Source organism: Gobio gobio (assembly GCF_949357685.1).
Source record: "Gobio gobio genome assembly, chromosome: 4".
In the NCBI taxonomy this organism is placed as follows: domain Eukaryota; kingdom Metazoa; phylum Chordata; class Actinopteri; order Cypriniformes; family Gobionidae; genus Gobio; species Gobio gobio.
Genome location: NC_137100.1, coordinates 31,563,179 through 31,587,783, shown reverse-complemented (window position 1 = coordinate 31,587,783; position 24,605 = coordinate 31,563,179). Strand labels below are relative to the sequence as shown.

The 24,605-nt window shown below is 36.8% G+C and overlaps 4 protein-coding genes across 7 annotated transcripts in view; 1 reads left to right on the top strand and 3 right to left on the bottom strand.

The window, feature by feature from the left end:
* Positions 1-7,784: 7,784 nt before the first annotated feature.
* On the bottom strand, positions 7,785-8,767 carry LOC307124727 (C-X-C motif chemokine 11-6-like). Its single transcript, XM_079814152.1, has 4 exons — positions 8,676-8,767; positions 8,443-8,569; positions 8,233-8,319; positions 7,785-8,090 (listed from the first exon to the last, which is right to left on the bottom strand). The coding sequence occupies exons 1-4, from the start codon at positions 8,731-8,733 to the stop codon at positions 8,078-8,080; spliced, it is 285 nt and encodes a 94-aa protein (XP_079670278.1). The 5' UTR covers positions 8,734-8,767; the 3' UTR covers positions 7,785-8,077.
* A 4,263-nt stretch (positions 8,768-13,030) lies between these two features.
* Positions 13,031-13,960, bottom strand: cxcl11.1 (chemokine (C-X-C motif) ligand 11, duplicate 1). The gene is made up of 4 exons (XM_079814494.1): positions 13,856-13,960; positions 13,621-13,747; positions 13,399-13,491; positions 13,031-13,287 (listed from the first exon to the last, which is right to left on the bottom strand). The coding sequence occupies exons 1-4, from the start codon at positions 13,908-13,910 to the stop codon at positions 13,275-13,277; spliced, it is 288 nt and encodes a 95-aa protein (XP_079670620.1). The 5' UTR covers positions 13,911-13,960; the 3' UTR covers positions 13,031-13,274.
* A 1,710-nt stretch (positions 13,961-15,670) lies between these two features.
* On the bottom strand, positions 15,671-17,862 carry cxcl20 (chemokine (C-X-C motif) ligand 20). Its single transcript, XM_079814296.1, has 4 exons — positions 17,750-17,862; positions 16,666-16,792; positions 16,414-16,515; positions 15,671-16,302 (listed from the first exon to the last, which is right to left on the bottom strand). Exons 1-4 carry the CDS (start codon positions 17,814-17,816, stop codon positions 16,254-16,256), a joined length of 345 nt encoding a protein of 114 aa, XP_079670422.1. The 5' UTR covers positions 17,817-17,862; the 3' UTR covers positions 15,671-16,253.
* A 4,724-nt stretch (positions 17,863-22,586) lies between these two features.
* rufy3 (RUN and FYVE domain containing 3) overlaps positions 22,587-24,605 on the top strand; it is a 20,247-nt gene continuing 18,228 nt past the window's right edge. For 2 of the 4 annotated variants that reach the window (XM_079815100.1, XM_079815106.1), the window contains exon 1: positions 22,688-23,066. In XM_079815100.1, coding sequence (XP_079671226.1) covers positions 22,727-23,066 — 340 coding nt within the window. In that variant the 5' untranslated portion in view covers positions 22,688-22,726. Of the gene's footprint in view, positions 23,067-24,605 lie in introns of all 4 variants that reach the window. The other 2 variants (XM_079815102.1, XM_079815107.1) reach the window with 2 other exon arrangements.

Sequence of the window (24,605 nt, the reverse complement as noted above, 5' to 3'; positions counted from 1 at the left end):
GGAAGACATGAGACAGATGTTTCGTGAAGACCAGAAGAATGCAGGTGTTCCATGAGAAGATGTGAAGAACGTGGCCACAGATCGAATATGTTGGAGGACACATGTTGCCCAGTGTGCCCAGGACAGGACAGGACAGGACATGATGATGATGTTGTTGTTGTCCCTTTACATAACTGTAGGATTTCCTTCTGTAAAAAGTGTTGCATAATTAAATGTTAAATACATTTATGTAACAAGTTCCCTGATAGGTGTGCATTTCCATTATTAAAAGTATATTTTTAATAGCACATATGAATTTGTTTAAAAATGTTGATTATTCACTTAATCTTTTGATCACGTAAATTATTTACATGCAAACGGGACGTTATCAGCAGTGCAAATGATGACAAAATAATTGAATATCTGATGTTATGTGAGCATTTCCACTCTTGCAAACAGAGGTAGGTCATGAGGTGTGAAGAGACCTCCCCAATGGCCCAATTTGTAATCATTTTAAAGAATACATTGGACATAATATAAACTTTTCTTTCTGGGACTGCTTTCCAAGAAGGGGCGCAACTGATTTACAAAAATCATGATAAATATGTACAGGAATTGAGGCTGTAGCCAATGGCAGGAGTCGGAGTAAAAGCTGCAGGATTATGTATGAGTATTTGTACAAATATGTACGAGTATCATATGAATTTGACAGCTTGTTAAATCTTGTGAATTATTAAGACTTTGAGAACATGTTCTCACTGATTGAGCCATGGGGTTTGTAAGAATATGTTTAAGAAACAACAAATGCTTGATAAAGAGTTCAAACCAACACATACTTACCATTGCAAATATTTGCTGTTGCTGCTTTCGGTCTTCTCCATTACTTTTCCATGAACAAGAATGGGCTGACTGAGTCCGAAAGGCCCTTTTGGTCGTTTCAGGTTAAAAAAAAAAGAGAAAAAGTCATAATATATAACACATACATTATATACAGGACAAAGTACTATTTACATCACAATATTTGGATTTTACATTAAAAGGCATTAAAAGCATGGTAAGTGTTGTGGTTACTGCCTATTTACAACAAAAATCACATTAAAACTACCGATACTGTGGTAAAAGCATGGTAAGTGTTGTGGTTACTGTCTATTTACAACAAACATCACATTACAACTAAGGTTGTTTTTATTGTGCTTCTACTACAAATGCCACGTTGGAACTACACTAGTTGTTATTATTAAATATGAATAACTGTTTAAAAGGTCTATAGCACGTCACGTGACAGTGTTTAATCGCCCTATTAGCAAGGTGTGTTGATTTAGAAAGCAAAGAAAAGCGAAGCCTGAGTGGAAATGAAAGATATAATGCAGTGACTGAACATAATCTGATCAATAACGACAGAAAATACTTTATATCAAATATTCATGGCTACTCACCAACATGTGGCCCACGTGCACTGATGCCAAACATCGCGATGTATTCTGAATGAGACTTCTTCAGCGAGATTTCATACCGATAGAATACCGGCAAAGGTTTCCCATTGAAAGCAATGGAGTTCCCAGTTCGTCTATAGACTGACGCCGAGGGGTATGGCCGTGCCTGTAGCGTCTTCACTATGACGCCGGGGTGCGGAGGGAAACGCAGATCGCTTTTGGGTCTTTTCTTCACACAAATCAATCGTTTGGCCTCGGAACAGTTGGAATACTTGACATTTTTCAATAAAGTGTGCTTGTTGTCTGTTATTTTCTGTGTTTTATATCATATAACGCAAATGGGTAGGTTAAGGGGCGGGGTTGGGCTACTTTCAAACGTGTCTGAATAGCGTAAATACAAATCAATAAATGTAAATAAAATAATGCTGGCTGATTAAATTGAGAATCATACTCCAGCATGTCATAATGGAAAAATTATAACCCAATAAATAGTTACATCATGATAACATTCACATGCCCAACACGTCTGTGTATGACGCCAAAGGTGTCTCATTGGAATCACTGCAGTACCCTTAACGTCGAAAAATGCCTTTCAAGGGGTACCCTGTACGTAAAAAAGTGACGACGAGGGGTCCTGACCAAGCGTCAATATGTGACGAGTGGGAGTGAGACTGTGTTGGTACAGCATTCAGCTCATTCAGAAAGAAAATTTGCAAATATTCTCAAAATATGAACTTGTTCTGGATATGAAGTTAGAGCACGAAGCTTTGGTTTTGACCCATCCTTCAGAAACAACTTTTTCACAAATACAGCGTTGTACTGACCCTCGTTGGTGAAGCAGTCATGTGTAAAATTATTTGCGCAAATATATAAAATTTTACCGATATGCCGGCACATTTCCTTTCCTTTCGCCTATACTCTTAGTAGGGGGAAATCGGAAACAGCGCATCATGAGAGATTGAAAAAGTATTGGGTGGATTTTTACCATTATAGGCTGGTTGTTTACACACACTGAGGACACACATCTGTGTTCAAAAACACCTTATAAAAGTGAATTTTGCATAATATGTTGCCTTTAATGAAGTAAAACACTATAATGAAACAAACTAATGACCCATTGTTTGAAAGAATAAAGGTAGCCTAAAACACACAGTGGTAGCCACCAGTTTAGCTACACTTTCAGATTTCTCAATGATCAAGTAATAAATATGAATCACTCAGCAGCAGAGTATTTGCTTTTGGTCATCATTAAAGGAAATGTTCAATGTAACCCCGAAATTAACTAGTTAGACTGAGTCACTAACAACCTTAGAAAATATGATAATGCTTCTAAACTTTCTAGATAAAATATACAAATATTTACCTTCAGACTCAGTACTGATGACAGTGCTGTCATTTACTTACTTATTCAACACTATTCAATAAGTCCTTTTACAATCATTTTTGGAGTGGAAAATTAAAACATAATTAATCACAAAGTGTGGTTGAGATCCACTGGTTTTGCTGGTGTGCTTGCGGATGTTGGATATGTTTTTCAAAGGCATTAAAGGGTTAGTTCACCCAAAATTGAAAATTCTGTCATTAATTACTTACCATCATGCCGTTCGACACCCGTAAGACCTCCGTTCATCTTCGGAACAGAAATGAAGATATTTTAGTTGAAATCTGATGGCTCTGAAAGTCCTCCATTGGCACAATGCACTTTACACTCTCAAGACCATTAAAAGGTACTAAAGACGTCATTACAAAGTCCATCTCATTACAGTGGTTCTTCAATAACTTTATGAATCGGCGAGAATAGTTTTTGTGCGCAAAAAAACCCTAAATAACGACTTACAAAGTGATGATGATTTCAAAACAAGGCATCATGAAGCTTCGATGCGTTATGAATCAGTGAGCCGAATCATGATCCGGATCGCGTGTCAAACCGCCAAACTGCTGAAATTTGGCGATTCAAACCGCTGATTCGACTCGCTGATTCATAACGCTTCGAAGCTTCATGATGCCTTGTTTTGAAATCGTCATCACTATGTAAGTCGTTATTTAGGGTTTTTTTGCTCACAAAAACTATTCTCGCCGATTCATAAAGTTATTTTAGAACCACTGTAGTGAGATGGACTTTGTAACGACGTCTTTAGTACCTTTTAAGGGTCTTGAGAGTGTAAAGTGCCATTGTGCCAATGGAGGCCTTTCAGAGCCATCAGATTTCAACTAAAATATCTTCATTTCTGTTCCGAAGATGAACGGAGGTCTTATGGGTGTCGAACGACATGAGGGTAAGTAATTAATGACAGAATTTTCATTTTTGGGTGAACTAACCCTTTAAGAAACCACAAACTAGGATGTGGGACAAAATGCGTGTTCCCTATCTGTCAGTCCCTACAACGTAATGTTTACTGACAAATGGGGTCTCACTTGGTATCCCCAATCACCTCTGAGTTTTAGAAGAAGAAAAAAAAGAAAGGTAAATGGAATTGGGAAGTGGAATTTGCACGCATCCACTTATTTCGATTTTTGCTTTGGAGCTGTGTGATTACCTCTCAGCTATCACTTTTCCATTCTCCTAAAAGAGCTCAAGAAAACCTCTTGCTGGAATCCAATAAGGTGCATTCAGTGGTTTGCGCTTTCTCAACACCCCCATCTCGCAAGGTGGCCTCTTCGGCAACACTGTTGAGGACTTTTCCCAGCAGTTCTCGGCAGTCCAGAATCAGGCCATAAAGCACATCCTGCCCAGCACGATACCACCACCACCAGGCCGCCAGCATTCGTCACAGACAACACTGCGATACACCAACCGCCAAATCGTGTACACTCACGCCCATGTCACAACTCTCCTGCCATCTCGTCCTCTGGAGTCAGCACAGCAGCGGTTTAGGTCGCTCCACGCCATTCACATTCCGGGCAAGCTCAATTGTGTGGCCAACACACTCTCAAAACAGCTCATGCTCCCAGGAGAATGGATGGAGATTCCATCCCCAGGTGGTCATGCTGAACTGGAGTCGATTCAGGGATACACAGACATGTTTGCCTCCCAGGAGTCCTCCCACTGTCCGCTCATTTACTCCCTGACCGAGACATCCCTCGGCACACTAGCACACAGCTGGCCCTGGTGCCTACACAAATAAAGGCTGCTATATACTCGGCAAGAACAGAGAAAAAAGTTCTCGCTCCCAGGGCTGCTTGAACAAAATGACGTAATTTTGTTCTCTGAGCCCTGGTTTGGGAGTTCTCGCAGTTCGTTCTCGACACATCGTCTGAGCAGAACTTTTTTCTTGTGGGTGTCCGAGAACTATTGTGTGATTGGTCAGACTTTTAAAGTGGGCGGGGTTAATGCGGAGATGTTCGGCACCTGCTTTTCTCGTGAAGTATGGAATGTACTGGCCAGAACGAACTTTGTTCTTATTCTTGCCACCTCGAGAAAACGAACAAATTTCTTTGTTCTTGCAGAGTATGTACCAAGCTTAAGCCTTTCTTCCAGTGAGGTCTTGATGGTTGCGCCTTTCTGGCCCACTCTGACCTGGTTTTCAGACCTGATGCTTCTTTGTGACAGCCTCTCCCTGGCGAATTCCCCTGAAGAAGGACCTTCATTCTCAGGGACAGGGCACCATATGGCACCCACCTCCGGACCTCTGGAACCTCCACACGTGGCTTCTGAACAGGATGTGGAGGACTTAATTGGCCCAGTCTGTCTGTTTGCTGAGTGGTGCTCTTCCCACCGGGAAGACTCCTGGAGATGCCCCATCCACCTTGAAGGTGTGTTGCTTCCAATACTGCACATCACATTGCAGTTGAGCTGCACAGCAAGTTCTTGAGAGGCACCAGGAGGTTAAATCCTCCCAGACCGCACCTCATCCCCTTCCTGGGATCCCATTGAGCAACTGGAGTCAGTCGAGCTTAAGATCAATCCATCAAGAGGGTGAGGGACCTGCAAAACTCAGTCAACATTATGTCAGTCAACATAACCTCTCTGTTCCCTCTATCAGGGAAAGAGGGTTACATCATAAACCACAACATTTTCTGTGGAACATGGTCAAACATTTTCACAACCTCTTTCAGAAAATCCTCTGTCTCGACAATATTTGTCACACATGATGGTGAAAAGTTGAAGATGATGACAGAAATATTGATAATAAATGTGTGTGAGTTGTTTGTCCAGTATAGATTATTATTTATTCTATAGGCACTCCTGGGTCGTGTTCTTCAAATGAGACTTTGTTTCAGGGCATGTTTCGGGATAACTTGGCTTAAACCAAACCTTTAGGATTTAAGTTTAGTGAAAAATGTCTGGGTCATGCCATATGGTTTTATGGCAGGTACAACAGTTTGCAGATTTTGAAATATTGGAATGATGAAAAAGGCTTTAATTATGAAATTCATAGTTGTAGAAATACCAAATAGTTTGAGATATAAACAAAATCAGGGCATTTGACAAAACTGCTCTTTTCACTGGAACATCATCAAATGTTTTCACTACCCCTTTCTTTATATAGTATCTTAAACAGACTGTGCTGAAGTCATGCTGATTAAAGACACAATATGCTGATGAAAATGCCTGAGAAACTGAAAGTCTTGTTCTGGAAATGCCACTTATCTTCGGGAAAATAGAGTGATTATGCATGCACAATAACATACAGAGTTACTTTATATTATAGAGACTTTTGTCGTTATATGAGTTACAGTTTACACCATAGATACATAACTAAACCATGATTTTAAGTAACCAGATGTGGTCCCTTTTCCTGAAACTAAAGAGATTAACACTAATCAAATCCCCCCCTACATTTTTTCATTGTTTGAGAAGTTTCACTCATATATACATCACAATCTGTGTGTAAAGTCTGACGTCACCATTTCCCAAACACTATCAGATGCCAAAAGCAAACAATAAACGGTGCTAATATACATTCATGATGTGATGGGAAGGGAAAAAAGACAGGAATTATTCAAGTGAAATGAACAGTTGATAGAAACATTAAGGTTGTTTTAAATGAATAAGAAATGTTGTAAATAACTTGTTTTTAAAATAAAGGTTTCAGAGTCAATGATATCAGACTGTGTATGATTATTTATTTTACTTACCCTGTAACTACATGGAACAAAGGGGTAACAAGCACCCCTTTAGTAATTATAAAGTAAAATGGTTAAAAAAAAATAGTTTACTTGGTTTGAAACATGGAAGACTAAACTAAAACAGCTACACTTTCTATCAATAACAGAATATGTACCCCGTACTAAAAAAATACCTACAGTAGCCTATGTACACTTTTATTAGCAAAAGGTAGCCTTTGGTTGGCTGTAGTTGATAGCTCACGAAGACAAGAGATCATTGAAACAGTCTTTAATCAAAAACTAGTTTCTAATGTTAAACAACAACAGAAAGTGAAGGCTTAAGTAGAGTGGCAAACAAAGGAGCAAACTAGATGAGAAACACACCTGAACTGAGGACTCAAATCAATCTGTAACCATAGAAACAAACAGGCAGGGGACTGATTGGATGACAGGAATAATTAGTAAACTATAAGCAATTACAAACTGCAAACAGAAACAGAACAAAGGAAACTGAATCAAAAACAGAACATACATGTGACAAGTGTATGTTCTAGCTAAATTGCTCCCAAACTTGTTGCCTAGCAGGCACATTTAACGTAATAATGAATATTATAGAATAACCCCTTAGTTATTACATACTACATAAATAATTTCTATTCACTGCTTTATTCCCCAAACTTTGCATATTGTTCCCTTATATACACATACGTACTGCAAAGGTACACTATTATCACAAAAAGATACTCTCTAAAATCCGTTTACTTAACGCTAAAAATTGGTGCTTCAGTGGTTCTTCAGCGGTTCTTCAGAGGTGCTATATAGCACCTTAGTCAAAGAACCGGTGAAGAACCTCTGAAGAACCGCTGAAGAACCTCTGAAGAACCGCTGAAGAACCACTGAAGCACCAAAATTGGTGCTATATAGCACTAAAAAAGGTTCCCCTATGATTACGAGCCAAGAACCATTTTTGGTGCAATATAGAACCTTTTTTTTTTTAGAGTGTATCTCTTTGGATAATGTTATTTTATTTGTCTGTCAGTTATTGAAGAGGCATATTCTATAAAAACTGACAGTTATGACAGAGGCTTACAAAGTATTCTTGTCCCAGCCAGGTTCATCATACCCTAGTGGGGCAGTATAACCTCTTTTAATGTTCAAATTTGGGTTTTAAAAATGAAATTAGCAAATTTTTCTTCCCTTGATAATATATTGAAAGATGCATCATTGTCCTTTATGATGCAAAAAATGTTGCTTTATATTGACCTGCACAGTAGGTAATTCAGTTTTGAATTAACAGAGCACATTCATGTAGAGAATTATTTTAATTATTATTTATTTGGTAACACAGTAAACACAGAGGGACAATACGATAATTAAACACCATAAGTGGATCGTAACAACACTGCACAAAAGATGCACATAAAACACAATTAAATCTGAAAAGAATTAAAACATTTATCAAGCAAATATTTAGACTACTAAACAGATGTTTATACAGAGGTTTTCTAGTAAAGTGCAATAACTTTTATCTACAGGTTATACATAGTTTCATGGGTATCAGGATGTTCTTCAGTGGCGTAACACAGCAGTTAATCCAGATTCACACTGAGCGAGACCTACTGCTTGGCCCTGTAAAGATCAGAAACATTATTTTAGAAATGTTTATATTAATGTTTATATAATTTATTAATATCAGAAGTTGCCATGGTTCTCATTTTTAGTTGAACATATAGCAAAACTCAAAAAAAAAAAAAGAAAAGGTTACACTTACATCTTTCCAACAGCCCACTTGATTAAATTCTGGGTGAATTTAGACTCTGGACTCAAGCATTTCCGCTCTGCACTCTTCAAAGTGACACTGGGAATAAAAAAAAAGAAAAGAAAAGATGAGCATCAAGAGTGAATGTGATCAAGAGTGTAAAGATTTCACTATGACCATTAATGTGTAAATATCATGTAAAATCCTTGTTTTTGTCCTTACATAATCTCTTGTTTTCCACAAGATGGACTTGGAGGGATGATTTCAAACTTCTCAATGTTCTTCCGTAAAACCACATCCACTCCTTTGTCAGCACAGAAGCACCTGCCTTTGTGAATCCGGTTCTGCCCTGAAAGAGAGATTGGGATTTTTTAATTGCAGAACATAAACTAATATTTAGAAGAGTAACAGTTGCAATATAAATAGGTATTAGGTATTAAATATGCAACACTCACCTTGTACTTCTGTAGCAAGCAGACAGACCAGAAAAACAAAAATGACAGCAGTCTTCATTGTGTTTAAGGTTTTGATGATTGTCTAAGGCTGTTATTACTGAAGACGATTAGCTGCTTATATAACAATCAGAGGATCAGGGATTTACAGTATGGGCACAGTTCCCATTTTCATTTTCATAAGGAGTTTCGATTTCCCATTTCTTTGAAAATGCCTTTGCGCAAAGCTTTGGATATGTGGCTTGGTCTCCTGTTGTTTAGTGTCATGATTGTTTTTGCCAATAAACACAGCCCAAGATAAATTTAGAGACCAAATGTAATACATTCCTGCACAAGTACTAAACCACCTATAATATTGACATTCATCTATCATTATACTATTATTTGTTCAAACAAATGTCAACAAACAATCAAATGTGCTACAAATGTGTTCAACTCCATGTGCACAAATAAAATGTTTAAAATAATAATAATAATAATAAAAAAAAAAAACACTAACAGTTTGGATGATGAAATGAACACATCAAACAAGGATGTGAACCAAACTTCTGTTTTCAGAGGAACCGAATCAATCATCAGTTTTCACTACCCCTGTATCTGAAATAGAATCTTAATGAGAAGCTCACATTTATTTAATAAAAAAAAAAAAACATGTTGCAAAGTCATGCTGATACTGAAGCACTATGAGAGGTTACTTAGATCTTTTTGTCTTAACATCTCTAATGCAGGAGCAGATGCCTATTGCATGAAGCTAGTTGAACAAACTGAGTTTCAGAGTTGAATGCTTGGCAGGGCTGGCTTGGGGATAAAATTTGGTCCTGACAAATCCTATCCGGCCCACAAGTTCACCCGTGAATGTTTTGCAGGGGTTAGGGCCCTACATTTGAGTAAATAAATTAATAAATAAAATAGGACAGAAACAAATATGATATATATCATTGAATTTACTGCAAATAATTTTTCATTTTGCCACATAGAAAGGTAAATGACAGTAAAGCAGTGATTTTGAGCTAGTATGCCGTAAAGTAGCTACATTTACTGCTCACCCTAATGTCCTTCTAAATGTATGACTTTCTTTCAGAGGAACATAAAAGATCATTTGAGAATGAAGTGATTTAAAAAAAAATAGAAGTCAAGGGTAACCCAAATGGTTTGGTTACCAACATTCTTCTAGCTACTTTACGGCATCTTCTTTTGTGTTTCACAAAACATACAGGACTGGAATGACACGATGGAGAGTAAATTATACTTTTTGATGATCTATCCCTTTAACAACAGTAACATTGATAAAGAGTTAACACTTAATTTATGCAAGACACTGATATTGATATTTCATCAAGCTCTATTTGAATTAACATTTACGTCAATTTAAATTCATTAGAAATGTAAAAAGATTAAAAAGTTTAACTAGAGTAAGATCGTGGTTGTCACAGGTAAAACCTCCTCGTTACCATGATACGGTTTCTAAAATAGAACAATAGAAATAAATAATAATAAACTAGCCTATAGAATTTGTAATAAAAACAGTGTAAAGTGTAAACATGTAGAAACTACTTCCCAATATTTAAGTAATAACAGCAACATTTTAAATACATTTCTGTCAAAACACCACCATTTCTACTGTGTTTGTAGCTGCAAGGTAAATTATAATGAGGGAGCTGGCTGACAATTGACCTCGTCATGTAGCCTAGCTAGTTTACATGGTCCTGACTGTTTTCAGCTACTTGTAGATTCACCACACGACTGTAGGCTATAACACAAAATTCTGAGTCAAATCTGAATGGAGATTGCTTGATCCACGATTTAATAGCGGAGAGCGCCATTTTGTCACACATTTGGAGTATTTGCATTTTGCAGTTACACATGCTGCATTTTTTAGGGGTCATGAACTACATTGTTTTATTGTTTTAAGATGTTTCCTGGGGTGCACTTATAATGTTAGAATGCTTTTTACATTCAAAAATTGTCATAATTTATAAATAAAAGGAATTTTTCCTACCCTGATTTTAGCCTTCTGCTCTGAACGCTCTGTTTTAAGGGGCGTGTCTGCTGTGAGAGTTCAGTGTAAACACCCACTGCTGTGATTGGCTAACGTCTTTCCATTTGAAACATTATTACTCTCTCTTTTAGCACGTTTTTACTATTACGGCTCTCATGGTTAACTAATCGTGAAAAGTGTTGCATTACATTTACGTTGTAGATCTATGGCATGATATTGAGATCTATGGCGTTATATTTAGATTGTTACATGAAGGGTTGCAGTGATGATCATTGTAGCCGACAACACTCACATCGAGCGCATGAAAGCAGCGATCTCGTCATTGCAACTCAGTTTCTTTACACTAACGAATGCTTTCATCTTCACTAACAGTGCAAACGTGATATAGTTAAGAGATTTGTTGAATAAAACGGGAGTCACTGATAAACGCGTCACTGACAAACTCTCGCAGTTTAATTGACACTAAGAGAAACAACTCCAAGTTGACGTTTAGTCACCGGTTTGATTTACTGACACACAGACAAAGAACATCTGACAACATGATTCATTACATTTCAGATCAGACATTAGAATGAACACAGCTACTTACATGTTACATTACTGTCGAGCCCAGGCACTGCACAATATTTTGTAATCCTCAGCATGTTTATTGCTTGGTAGCTCAATCTGGTTTAACACTAGGCCTATGTTACATGCGCGAATTGGTGGGCGGGGCTAAACAGCCAGTGATGAAGTAGGCTTTTTTTTTTTTCTGCAGAGGCGGTGCTTCACCACACTCAGACGTCACAGCCTGGCACATTCTGAGATCGAGCGTTTGCTGGGCTTGGTGTCAATAAAAGCTTTTCTTTGACTAACAAGGAAGTTTTCAGCTCCGAAACTTACAGGATATTCTTATATTACAATGAACTTTTAAAGGCTGAATGAAAAGTTGATTTCGCAATTCATGACCCCTTTAAAAATCTTCACCGACCGGCCCGGTGGCGTGCTCCCTATGGCCAGTGCCTGATGCTTGGTACGTTCTGTCAACAGAGTTTGTGATCAACTTTGAGTTTGTGATTAACCTGAAAATGTGACGTGCAGTGAAAAGCAAATCCCACAGCACATGAGATTGTCAGTTTGATTCGTGACTTCTCACAAGAGATAGACGACGCAATGAACTTCTCTGCTGAAGATGAAGAGATCGTTATGAAAAATAGAATGAATTGAAACACATTTACAAGGCAGGAATAAACTTTACTGCTGCAGAGAGAGTTTGAGAAAGTGACTTATGAAGTTCCTGCTTATTACTACCAGTTTTTGTTTTTGTCTTCTGTGAGTGCAGGTCATTTTTGTGGTTTCCCCACGACTGTTGAATGCTTTCCCACCGACTCTTTTACAGTGATGTTATTGTCCTCTTCTATGGCATTTGTTGTACCATTACAATGTTAGTAATTTGATTTCTGTGTTCACCCTTGCCTTGTTCTCTGTAATATTTTCCCTTGCATGTGGACTTTTCCCACAATGTTAAAAACTAGCCTATTTTAAAATAAATAAATAAATCTGAATTCTCAATTATGTTGAAGTTACACAATGTTTCTCAATTGTAAAGTAGACAAGTAGCATATTATTAAATTATGTGGGAAAAATGAATAGGTCAGATGCTGTCTGTTGTTATCATAGACTGTAAAAAAATATTAAGTATTTCCAGGGGCTCTCCATGGTGGTATCTGCCTAAAACCCAGGGTTGGCACATAATAAACTATGTAAAAAAATAAATAAACAAAAACCCCTGGCTATCCACCTAAACCGGCTTCATGGTATGGGCACTGCATGTTTTATGGAAATTTGTCATAGATATAATGATTTTTACACTGTACAAACTGTATATTATATCCCCTAAATCCTACCCATCACAGAAAACGTTCTGCATTTTTACATTTTCAAAACAAAACATTTAGTATGATTTATTAGCTGTTTTCCTCATGGGGTCCAAAAATGTCCCCACAAGGACAAGGATTTCAGATATTCAGATATTGCCATCTTTGATAGGGTATGTCATACACCCTAACCACACACACACACACACACACACACACACACACACACACACACACACACACACACACACACACACACACACACACACACACACACACACACACACACACACACACACACACACACACACACACACACACACACACACACACACACACACACACACACACACACACACACACACACACACACACACACACACACACACACACACACACACACACACACACACACACACACACACACACACACTCTACAGAATATAACCTATGGCATAACTAATATTTGTCCAGGAACCAATAACAGAGACTCAGAAATGATGAAAACTTTACAATATTTTATTTGAAATGTTTCTCTAACGATAGACAAAGACACAAACAGAAGAACATGGTAACATGTTTTGTTAATAAATTAAACTATTTATTACTTAATGTGTACAAATAATATATACAATATTTTATTTTAATACATAAATAATCAATACAGCTTTTAAGGACTGTTTAATGAAAGTCCACACTGGCCACAACCTTCACACTTGAAAACGCAGTTGAACCCCTCCACACTTTTTATTGAGTACTCCTAAAAAGAATAAATATTAGTCATTATTAAACATTATTCCATATTTTTATATATCCTTTTCTTCATTTTTAACATATGAAAGATGTATCAATTGTAATGTCACTGACTCACCTGGTCTTATTTGTAATCCTCTCAATGATGTTCTTGGTAAACAATGACTCTGGGTTTAAGCATCTTTGCCTTGCACCATTCTTCAGGGAGACACTGTTCAGACACAGTCAAGTTATTTTAAGGGAATATATAGATAGATTTCTATTCAATTATGATAAAAAAATGCATGTATGAATAGATAGATCAATAATCTATAGATAGAAGAATAATCAAAGTACTTACACAACTTCCAGATGTCCACAAGATGGACTAACAGGGTGAATTTCCACCTTCTCTATCATCTTTGGGTTCACCATTTTGACACCAGCACCCCGACATAAACATCTTTGGGTTCCAAGCCTTGGCTGCCCTGGAGGATGATAGAAATAAAAAATGATGAAAACGATTAGTCTGAAACAATAGAGCAACAGACTGTGTTGAGTTAGTAAAATATTAAAATAAGCAAAAATAATAGTACCTTCAATAGCAGCAATGGCCAAACTGACAAAAACAAGAGCAGCCACAGTCTTCATTGTTCAATCTCTTGATGGTCTTCACCTTAAACACTTAGCTGGCCAAATGTGAGTAGATGAGCTGATTTCCTTCATTTTATAGTCTAAGACATTCTGGGCTTTCCCTATTTGATGTTTTAATGCTTGATAGTATCTCACTGCGTTCCAGTTACGCTTCCTATATCTTCCCCAGTTTCTGGGAAATGAATAGTAACAACAGTGCAAATTATATCTGAAACATTTTTAAAAAGTGTTTTAAGTGTTGAGTCATGTTTACACACACACACACACACACACACACACACACACACACACACACACACACACACACACACACACACACACACACACACACACACACACACACACACACACACACACACACACACACACACACACACACACACACACACACACACACACACACACACACACACACACACACACACACACACACACACACACACACACACACACACACACACACACACACACACACACACACACACACACACACACACACACACCATACAGTTTTATCTATGTCAAATATAAGATATAACAAAGGAAGTAAAACAGTTTTGTGATTTACAAAGTTGATAAACTCATATTGTGCTTTATTGCTTTGTCTTCACTATGTGTGTGTGTGTGTGTGTGTGTGTGTGTGTGTGTGTGTGTGTGTGTGTGTGTGTGTGTGTGTGTGTGTGTGTGTGTGTGTGTGTGTGTGTGTGTGTGTGTGTGTGTGTGTGTGTGTGATGGGGAAAGAATCATAAATATTATGAAGATAAAGCAATAATGCACAATATGAGTATCAAATGACTGTTTCTCTATTTATAAGTGGAATATTTATTTGCTTCTGGTTTAAGTCTAAATCACAGAACTGTCTTGATTTACTATTTTTATATCTTCATCTAATATATATAGAACTGATCAATATTATTTTATTTATATGTTAACTATTCTTATAATACAAAACTGTAATCTGATATACCGGTAAACGCGTCATCGGTTTGGTCCTTATTCAATACAACTTTTTTTTCTCCCCAGTCTAAAATGACCTTATGACTGTAGTGTCCTTTTGTGCTTCCACTTTCTGAGAAAAGGGTCTTTTCTCATAAACCGCACACTTGGTGGGTGTGTGTGTGTGTGTGTGTGTGTGTGTGTGTGTGTGTGTGTGTGTGTGTGTGTGTGTGTGTGTGTGTGTGTGTGTGTGTGTGTGTGTGTGTGTGTGTGTGTGTGTGTGTGTGTGTGTGTGTGTGTGTGTGTGTGTGTGTGTGTGTGTGTGTGTGTGTGTGTGTGTGTGTGTGTGTGTGTGTGTGTGTGTGTGTGTGTGTGTGTGTGTGCGCGCGTGCACAGCAGGACATTTTCCAAGGTCTTCAGCCATTAAATGTACTATTTAGCAGTCAAGTCACATTTATTTTTATAGCACTTTATACAAAATAAACTGTTTCAAAGCAGCTTCACAAAAAAACTAAAAACTGTAAAGTATGAGATTTAATGATGCAAATTCTGCTGTTAAGCAGCTGTAACTAGATACTTATTGAGCTCAACTCTGATTCCAATAGCTGTCTTCATCAATTATGAAACACCTTAATTTCAGCTATAAGCAGTATACTGAAGACGTAGTGTTGTTATTCGACTTAATTCAATTCAAGATTTGTTCTCATCTGTGGCAGTGCAGTTATAGTTAACTAAGCTAAAGGCAAGAAAAAATAATTATTTTTATTTACAAAATGGAGAAAATAAAAACCATGGAAGAAACCATGCTCAGTCAAAGTGTTCAATTCACAAACAATTTCTTTATTTTTCATAATACAGTGTGATTCATTATAGAGCATGAGCATGACAAAATCTGCCCTGGCATTGTTCAGTTCATTGAAATCTGTATCAATAGATAGCAAAAGATTATTGCAAAACACACAGATGCTGTAGAAATTCATACTGTAGTAAGTCCACTGGGATTCATTCTTATGTCATCAAAACATATTCATTGTTTCATATAATACTCTTAAGTAAAAACAAAACTTTTTAAAAATTATTTGTATTTCATGGTTATATCACACAGATTTCCTCCGGATCAGAAAGGTTTGTATAAAAATTAATTAATAAAACATTGAAGTTGAAGTGAATAGAGTAATAATTATAGACACAAGCTATCCAATACTTTATCCAAAGCAGTGTTGATTTCTTACAGGTCAAAACATTTACTGCCATCAATTAAAAGGAGCCTGTAACATTATAGTTTCAAATCACAAAACATAAAGAAAAATAAAGAAAAAATTACATTTATGGCTAAATGGCTTTGAAAACGTGTGTTGTAACATGAGGAAACAATTTCACGAGACATCCTTGTCGTCAGACTTCTTATCCTTCCGTTTTTCTTCCTTTGTTCTTTTGCTTTTTGTTTTGTATTCTAGGAATGATGGCACAGTGACAGAATTTAGACATTATAATTGGTTGTTATACATGCAGAAACAGCGAAACTGAAAGCGAAAATGAAACAGTGGTGTAGTCTATAGCTTACCCTTTGCCCTTCAGTGCTCTCCGTCCTTGCTTCTCATTTGGATCCAAACACACCTTTAACCTCTTTTCCTTTCCTTTTCCCTTTCCTTTTCCCATAGTCAGTCTAAATTCAGCAGGGGGACAAATCAGAAACATGATCACTTCAGAGGACATGCATTGCAATATTCGTTAATTATATTGCAAAAATGAATCTGTAGAAGAAATAATGATGTATAAACATTATATCATGTAACAGGAGAGGATCCATACTTACATAATCTCGGTCTTTGAGCAGGAGGCACTTGGTGGGAACAATTCAACTGCACGAATGTATCGAGGCTTCACTGCTTTAAGCAGTCTGCCTCTGCATAAACACCGCTGAGAACGTCCTGCTCCGTGCCCTATATTTAACAACAATAATGATACGTTTAAGGGCTAATAGCCTACACGGATGCAGAAGACTATTGTTCTATTGTTCTAAGTCACTGATTGGATTGACAGAAATTCAGCCTCATGCCACACACACACACACACACACACACACACACACACACACACACACACACACACACACACACACACACACACACACACACACACACACACACACACACACACACACACACACACACACACACACACAGGTTTGTTTTGATATCTAAGTGAGGACATTCCATAGACGTAATGGTTTTTGTACTGTACAAACCGTACATTCTATCCCCCTATACACTACCCCTACCCCTAAAACTACCCATCACGGGAAACATTCTGCATTATTACATTTTTTATAAAACATTGTTTAGTATTAAATATGAGGACATACCCGTGTCATTATACAAATTTGTGTCCTCATAAATCACAAAAACAAACAGAAACTTAACAGCTTAACAGAAACGTTTTACAATAACTTTCTTTCATCAACATGTGATTATGTTTTATCCCATGGCTTTCTCTAATACTTAATTCTTATTGCACAATCACTGCATTCTGCAGTCAAATATTTTTGTATAATGACTGATAACCTGATCACACTGCAGGCTTTATTTTTCAACGAGGACAGTCAGTAGATTTTCCAGAAATGTCATATTTTGATTTTATGGTCATAAACTTTCTTAAAAGAAACATGACCTCCTGATCTTTTAAGTTTTCATATTTTCTTAATGGGTTTTAACTGTGTGTCAGATTGACCTCAAACTGAAATTTTGTTTTTGGACAATGATTAGCTTTTAAAAAAAAGATTATTAAATGCAAAGTGAAACTCTAAAGATGTTTTTATTCTAAATAATTATTTTTACACTTGTTAACAATAGGTAATGTAAAAGTAAACGTGGAATAAAGGGCAATAGAAATCAGCTTACCTGCAGAATGTGTAAGACTCATCGCAAACAGCAGAGCGCACAGCAGTGTGAGAACAACCTGATTCATGATTCACCTCACACGCAGCTGCAGAGAAATGTTTCTTTCTTGTATGGACTTTCCTTTGTAAAGCACAGACTTACTTTCATTTTCCAATCTTCCAATGAAATGCTCTCAACGACACATCCTTCATCCTTAGGGATAAATGTGACTAGACGGAACAGAAATAGCCCTTTGTTTTTGACATTTGAAAATCAATGGTATTTGCATTTTTTGAATCCCTGAAGAAAGTGTGGGAGAAAAAAAAAATGTTATTATTAAATGTGTTGTATTAACAATGTCTTCTTGGCACTAGTCAAACATTAATGTTCATAACCCTCAAATGAATGATAAAAATATGAGCTTAGCAAATGTTTGGTCACGTAGTTTGTAATGTTTACCTTTTGGAAAGAGACTGTATTTCCTCAGGGAGTTCTTTTCATACAGGGAATAAAGAAACTGTGTTGAATATGGTGAAAATATAAAATACTGTTTAAGTAATTTTTAGGATTGGATCAAATACATTAAGATCACATGATTTTCTGTTTTGATTGTTATATGTACAAAGGTTTTTAGTAAGATATGGTATTATTAGTGGTGTTTGTGCTACAGACAAAAATGATCAAATCATGTGGCATGTTATGTAAAGATTTGATATTACTTTTCTATGTGTTCAGATTTTTCACAGGTATGTAAAACAGGCACATTTTGCAGCTGAAATGACTAGAAAAGAAAGGTAAAAGGTGAAAAGTAAGTGGATGATTTTTAATCTAATTTAATCTAGTTACAGTTTTTTTTATTCGCTTTGGTACTATTTTCACAAGTAAGGTGTACATTTTCAAAACTCTTAGTACAAAAATCCAAACTGATCACACTTGTAACACAGCTAGTCATTCTTTCAAAACCTGATGTAATGCTTTCATTCAGTTGCACATATCTTCAGTCCACATAATCATTGTTTCAAACACAAGATTATTGTAATATGTAATGAGAACATTTGGTTAAATCACCGAAACACAACAGTGTGATCTTCTTTCAGTTTAGTACTTGCTACCGTATGTTTTTTATGCGCATTTATAGAATTCATGCGCATCTTGGTGTTTCCATTCAGCATTTTTTGGTGCGATTTCCCAAAATGCACATAAAAATAGGTGGATGGGAACATAGCTTATTGACATTCAACAGTTGACAGTCATTCAAGCTATCCAAATTTGCTAACAATGTGGGACCACAACCTCAACAAACTTTCAAAAGGGTGAAACAACAGTAGCCTACCTTTACCCTCCACGGTAGTTGGGAGGATGACGTGAAGAAGTGGCATCGTATCACATACGGTAGCATTTTTAGCTGTTTCTAGATTCAGTAGCCTGTGATAGTAAGGCGATGAGCAATTTGAAAAGGTCAGAGGCGTATTTAGTATCTGTTGGAAACGATCTAAAAGCGGACATTGAGCGGAGCCTGAGCCTATACACGTATCCCATCACAAGGCATGGATGCTAGCATCAGTGACAGGTGAAGTACAAACAGCGTTCTTCATGTATTAGGGCCAGGACGCTGTTGTAATCATGCAGAAGCACTTTTGTGGAAGGTCAGTAAAGTAAGGACAATTAAGGACACGGAAATTGTATTGTTTATCGTATTGTGATATTATTAATTAACTAATAAATGTACTAAACTGAAATGTTTAGTGTGTGTCATTCATGTTGCAAATGTTGCTTCACAGTAACCTTCACTTAACCCTTGTGGTACAATAAAATAGTAAAAATTATCATTTTGAAACCTTGCCAATGATCCGAAAAACACTTCTTCACTAACTCTAGCACACAAAATAGCATTGGTATACTACTTCCGCCGCCTCACCGGAAATTGTACCCACGTTCTTTTTTACAGAAAAAGTAGGTAAAAGAAGGTAACGGTCAGGATGCTGCTGCTGATTCCTTTGTGGCCTCCTTGTTTTCGTTTCTGGTTCTGATTTCATGATAATGGGCAAATTCAGCTCAGTCCACCCTGTTCCAAGGTTATCGGGGGGAGTGAGAGGCTTAAAAATTAACTGAACTGGCACTGGTCAGAGTTCTTCCGAAATAACACTAAAAAGGAGGTGGCTTACTATCAGACAGCGTCATTGAGTAAACTAAAGCAACAAGCCAAACATAACCCAGGAATCAAAGACATGGGAACAAAACATATGAGCATATAGGATCACAGAACAGAACAGAATAACTAACAACTACAGGGAAAAAAAATATATATAATTCAGCATAAGAAGTGAAATGCTCAACTGCAACACTTTCTGTGTCAAATGACACAATTATTAATAATAATAATAATAACAATGCATTTTATTTAAAATGCGCTTTTCTTACTCCCAAAGCATACAGTAAAACAGTAAGTCAGATAGCCACAAGGTTAGTTAAAACAACCTTGTAAATGTATCTTAATCAACTTTTAAACCATTCCAAATTGTAGCATTTCTGATAGTGAAGGGAAGGGCATTCCATAACTTGGGGGCTTGAATGAAAAAGCTCTTTTTACCCATAGTCTTAAGTTGTAAACTGAAGGCTGATGAAGTGAAAGAGTCTTAGCAAAACGGAGAGAATGTGACGGAGACTAATGAGATCACAAAGATACTCTGGTGCCGTCCCATTTAATGCTTTGTATGTTAAAATGAGAATTTTAAAATCAATTAGCGTGAATGGGAAGCCATAGTGCAACTGTGAGAGCAATGTGTTCATGTGGAGAATATATAATGAAGCCTATTTAAACTTATGGAAGCCTATTTATTAAACTTATACAATACTGTAGCCTATCTGAAGGCCTCTATAGAATTAATGTTTGTTGAAGGAATAACTGCAATATGCAATCCCCCCCAAAAAGAATCTTCAAGACATCACGATCACAGACCTTAAATCTCTAGAAAACTGACAGCCCAGCTCTTGTTTAAGCATGGACTATACCTGCATTATCCAAAGATTATGGAGAGAAATAAAAAACCCAAAATGAACAAACAGGGAAAGTCAAAAAATATAATAATTAATATTTTTTCTGTACTACATGGGCAGATACAATTAATTCCTTGGCTTGTACGTCAAACAAAGCCATGTTCTACTAGTGCAAACGCTCTATTATTACTACGAAAGATACCAATATTGAGATCTATTTTAGTCTAAATTTTTCAACTAAATATCCAAATAAATCTAATTATTAATCTAAATTAACCATATAAACTAAATTACTGATCTAATTACTGATCTAAAGCCCACACTGTCACTGTATGATAATTGAAATGAACTGATGACATAACCGTTTTCTCCAGAATGGCTATACGGCTGAATAAAATTATGTTGCATTATTTTCCTGTTTAACACTGTAAAGCTGCTTTGAAACAATCTGCATTGTTAAAAGCGCTATATAAATAAGGTTGACTTGACTTGACTATAGAAGACTTTGGCTAACACCTGAAAGGATGAATAACCAAAACACTGCTGATGGCGCTCTCTAGTGGTGCATCTACACACTTGTAAACATGAACTGTGGTCTATTTTGTAGTTTGTCCTTGTAATCATTATTTAAACGCTTATTCATTCCCTACTATTCTATCCCTATTTCTGCATGTCTTCATCATTTATTTTTGCTACTTTTCAAATGCCTTTATTTTATCCTTGTCTCAAATCTAGACCTTCAATCTTAAACAATGAAAAACTATTATAAAAATATGAGGCTATTACAGGATTTAGCCTAAAACTATAATGGCGTTAACCAAGAGTGAAATAAACATAAGCATAAAAGTTCAATATGGTTCCAACCTCCACCACAATTATCCAAAACATTCTTTAATTGTATGCATTAGGATATTTAATGCTAGCTATGAAATAAGCCATAGCAAGCGATTTGGCCATTGTATTCCAAATTTTTTTTTAAATGTCACATCACGTAATCGAAGATGTGGTAAATGGGACTGCGGTAGTTTAATACTAATGAAAAATAACAGAATTCTCTTGTGGTGCATAGTCTATATGCCCACTCTGTATAAAAATAAATACATTTAAAAAAAAATAGTTAAATTTATGGTAAAAAAAAGAAAAAGAAAAGAGGCAGCTGCCAGATATTTACCATAAAAAATCAACAACATTTTATTTTTTACTGATATAGAGGTTCAGCTCATGGACAGGTTGGGGACCCCTGCATTGCATGTACATTTTAATGACATGAATTTGTACATTTTAATGCGTTTGAAAGACAAAAGCCTTCCAAAGACAGTATGGTAAAATGACTCACTGAATGATAATTAAATAGCTAATAATAAATGTGTTTGTCAGGAGTTCATTAGATATGCAATGTTGCAATTTCACTTCTTAAAAGTGAAATGATTTCTGTATATCCAGTGTTCAAATGTTGTGTGGGTGTCAGTTTTCAGTGATAGGCACATGACTGTGCCTGAGTATGCAATTCCACGAACCTGAAAGACTTTCTGAACGTATATAAGCAGTAGGCGTTTTTATTAACCTATAAAGGAAAATGTAAAAGATTAAAAAGAAGTAGTGGGTAGAATCAATGAATTTTGAATCATTTACTGCCATTTTGTGAGAACAACAGGGTAGGCAAATAGTAACCTAATTACGAGTAGGCTATTTTAAAATGTAATAGGCTATCTAATTACAATTACATTTTTGGAATCAGATTACATAAATCAATTACTATTTAGAACTGCACACATAAAGTATAGCCTACTGCTGTGAAGTTGTTTGTCTCAAGATGTTGAGGTAGTTGCAGTTGGTGATGATGCAGTTCCTTTAAATGCTCTCACTCAGCTGATCTTCTACGTCACACCATATGACCAACATTTTTTATTTCTTTATTGTTTGGCGGAGAATTTAGAAACATCACGGCTGAAAGGCGTCGAGTCGTAATGTATACCTATCCTAAAACTGTCTTGGATAAACATGAGTTTGCATCACACGAGAGCTGAATGCGATGACGCAGAGTGGTCACATGAATTTGAACTGAAGATGGCGGACCAGAGCTCAGGAGCAACGGAGCAGCTAAGCACTGAAGTTTCCGAAACTTTAGTGCCATCTAATGAATTTCTCAAACCCCAGATGAAGGACAGCGAAGGACATACAGTCAACAGTCCAGAGGAGTCGCTTTCTCCAGCCTCGGTGATTTACTTTAAGGAGGCGCTAACTTATAACTCAAGTATACAGTTTACAAATACGAGCTCATCTCTTCCTGCACCAGTGCGATATGAATTCCAGATTGAGAAGACTAACAAGAAAACAAGAAGTGAGTATACAGTATGATCGTCTGCATTATGGGTTTGTTTAACATGATGTGATGGTGTCTGCTTCACTTGAACATGCAGCAAATTTGACCGCCTAAGCCTTGTGTTTCAATGTCAACAACACTGCACAATGACAGCCACTGCAGCGTTTATGCAAGCTTGCATTTTGCTGTTCAGTTTCAGAGTCTGGTTGTTTTTTCTTGAATTTTTGACTTCTAATTAATCCGCAATAAATCATACACCGATGGCACAAATTGTCATCAGCTCGCATGGAAACAACAGCTATTGTAGATGAATATCCACAATCTTAAAGGGATAGTTCACTCAAAAATGTAAAGGGTTACTTCAGTGATTTAGCATTAAAGCTACACTGTGTAACTTTTTTTAGTTTATTCTTAGCTAAAAACACTTAGTTCTTTCAAAAATATGTGCTCATTAATGTATATTTACTTCTTTCAAGTAATAAAGTATTCTCGTAAGTTTATAATATGCCAGCTAAAAACACTTAGTTCTTTCAAAAATATGTGCTCATTAATGTATATTTACTTCTTTCAAGTAATAAAGTATTCTCGTAAGTTTATAATGCCATTGAAAATACATATAGGGGTTTGAATGCGGGTCGCCATGTTGCCCCTCCATCTTGAAAGTACATTAGCCAAAGAGGGACATACCCGTAAATTCAAGCTTCGCCTTTCGCGTTGTATCACTCGATGGCACTGTGTCGAATGTGGACGAGGTCGAACTGGAAGCCATGTTAATCTTGGACTAAATCGGCTACCGTAGGAGTTAAAACGAAATCGGAATTGAGAGGAACAGAAACTAATATTCACTGGATGGTCATATACCTTTTCACCGCTAGATGGGGGAAAATATCACACAGTGTAGCTTTAAGCTTTGTATAGAAAGAAACCCGGTAGTATATTCGAATTATCGTACTTTCCCCCCATATGTCCCCCTGAGACGAGAGAATTATGCATTTTATTTCTGGAAAAAATCCTCAGCTCAGATGACGCAAATATCGCGCTAACCTCAGCTCTTCGCTCTCGTGATGAAAGAAATCTGACTCCTGCTGCGTCTGCGCCGTGACTTTCGTTCGGCTCACTCACACTTTATTGAAAAGACACGTTCAGTTTTTAATTGTAGTGTCAGTTCTCTAACTGAACAAAATTATTTTATTACTATGAAAATCAAAACCACAGTGGGGGCGGTGTCATGGTGGGCAAGTGATAACCAGTAGTCGTGGCTTTGGGAGTGGCCTCATTGGGCAGCGAAGCAAGTGCATTCTGGGAGTTGTTGTCTTTCATCCACATGAGACAAAAATAAATTTTCTGTCTTTTCTCAGTCCAGAAGGCACCAAATTAAAAAATAAGTTCACATTTCTACTACATAAATTACCCAGTTTAAATATACATTCATCTTCCCAGCGCTGAAGTACCCCTTTAAATTCTGTCATTATTTACTCACCCTCAAGTTGTTCCAAACCTGTATGGTTTTCTTTCTTCTGCTGAACCCAAAATAAGCTATTTTGAAGAATGTTGATG

Bases quoted from the DNA above. Each gene is read 5' to 3' on its own strand.
- LOC307124727 (XM_079814152.1), bottom strand. From the start codon at position 8,733: ATGAAGACTGCTGTCATTTTTGTTTTTCTGGTCTGTCTGCTTGCTACA. The intron at 8,570-8,675 runs GTGAGTGTTGCA...TCTCTCTTTCAG, and splicing joins GCTTGCTACAGAAGTACAAG to GGCAGAACCGGATTCACAAA. The intron at 8,320-8,442 runs GTAAGGACAAAA...TTTTATTCCCAG, and splicing joins TGTGGAAAACAAGAGATTAT to TGTCACTTTGAAGAGTGCAG.
- cxcl11.1 (XM_079814494.1), bottom strand. From the start codon at position 13,910: ATGAAGACTGTGGCTGCTCTTGTTTTTGTCAGTTTGGCCATTGCTGCT. The intron at 13,748-13,855 runs GTACTATTATTT...ATCATCCTCCAG, and splicing joins GGCCATTGCTGCTATTGAAG to GGCAGCCAAGGCTTGGAACC. The intron at 13,492-13,620 runs GTAAGTACTTTG...GTGTCTGAACAG, and splicing joins TGTGGACATCTGGAAGTTGT to TGTCTCCCTGAAGAATGGTG.
- cxcl20 (XM_079814296.1), bottom strand. From the start codon at position 17,816: ATGAATCAGGTTGTTCTCACACTGCTGTGCGCTCTGCTGTTTGCGATG. The intron at 16,793-17,749 runs GTAAGCTGATTT...TGTTAAATATAG, and splicing joins GAGTCTTACACATTCTGCAG to GGCACGGAGCAGGACGTTCT. The intron at 16,303-16,413 runs GTAAGCTATAGA...CATCATTCCTAG, and splicing joins AGAGCACTGAAGGGCAAAGG to AATACAAAACAAAAAGCAAA.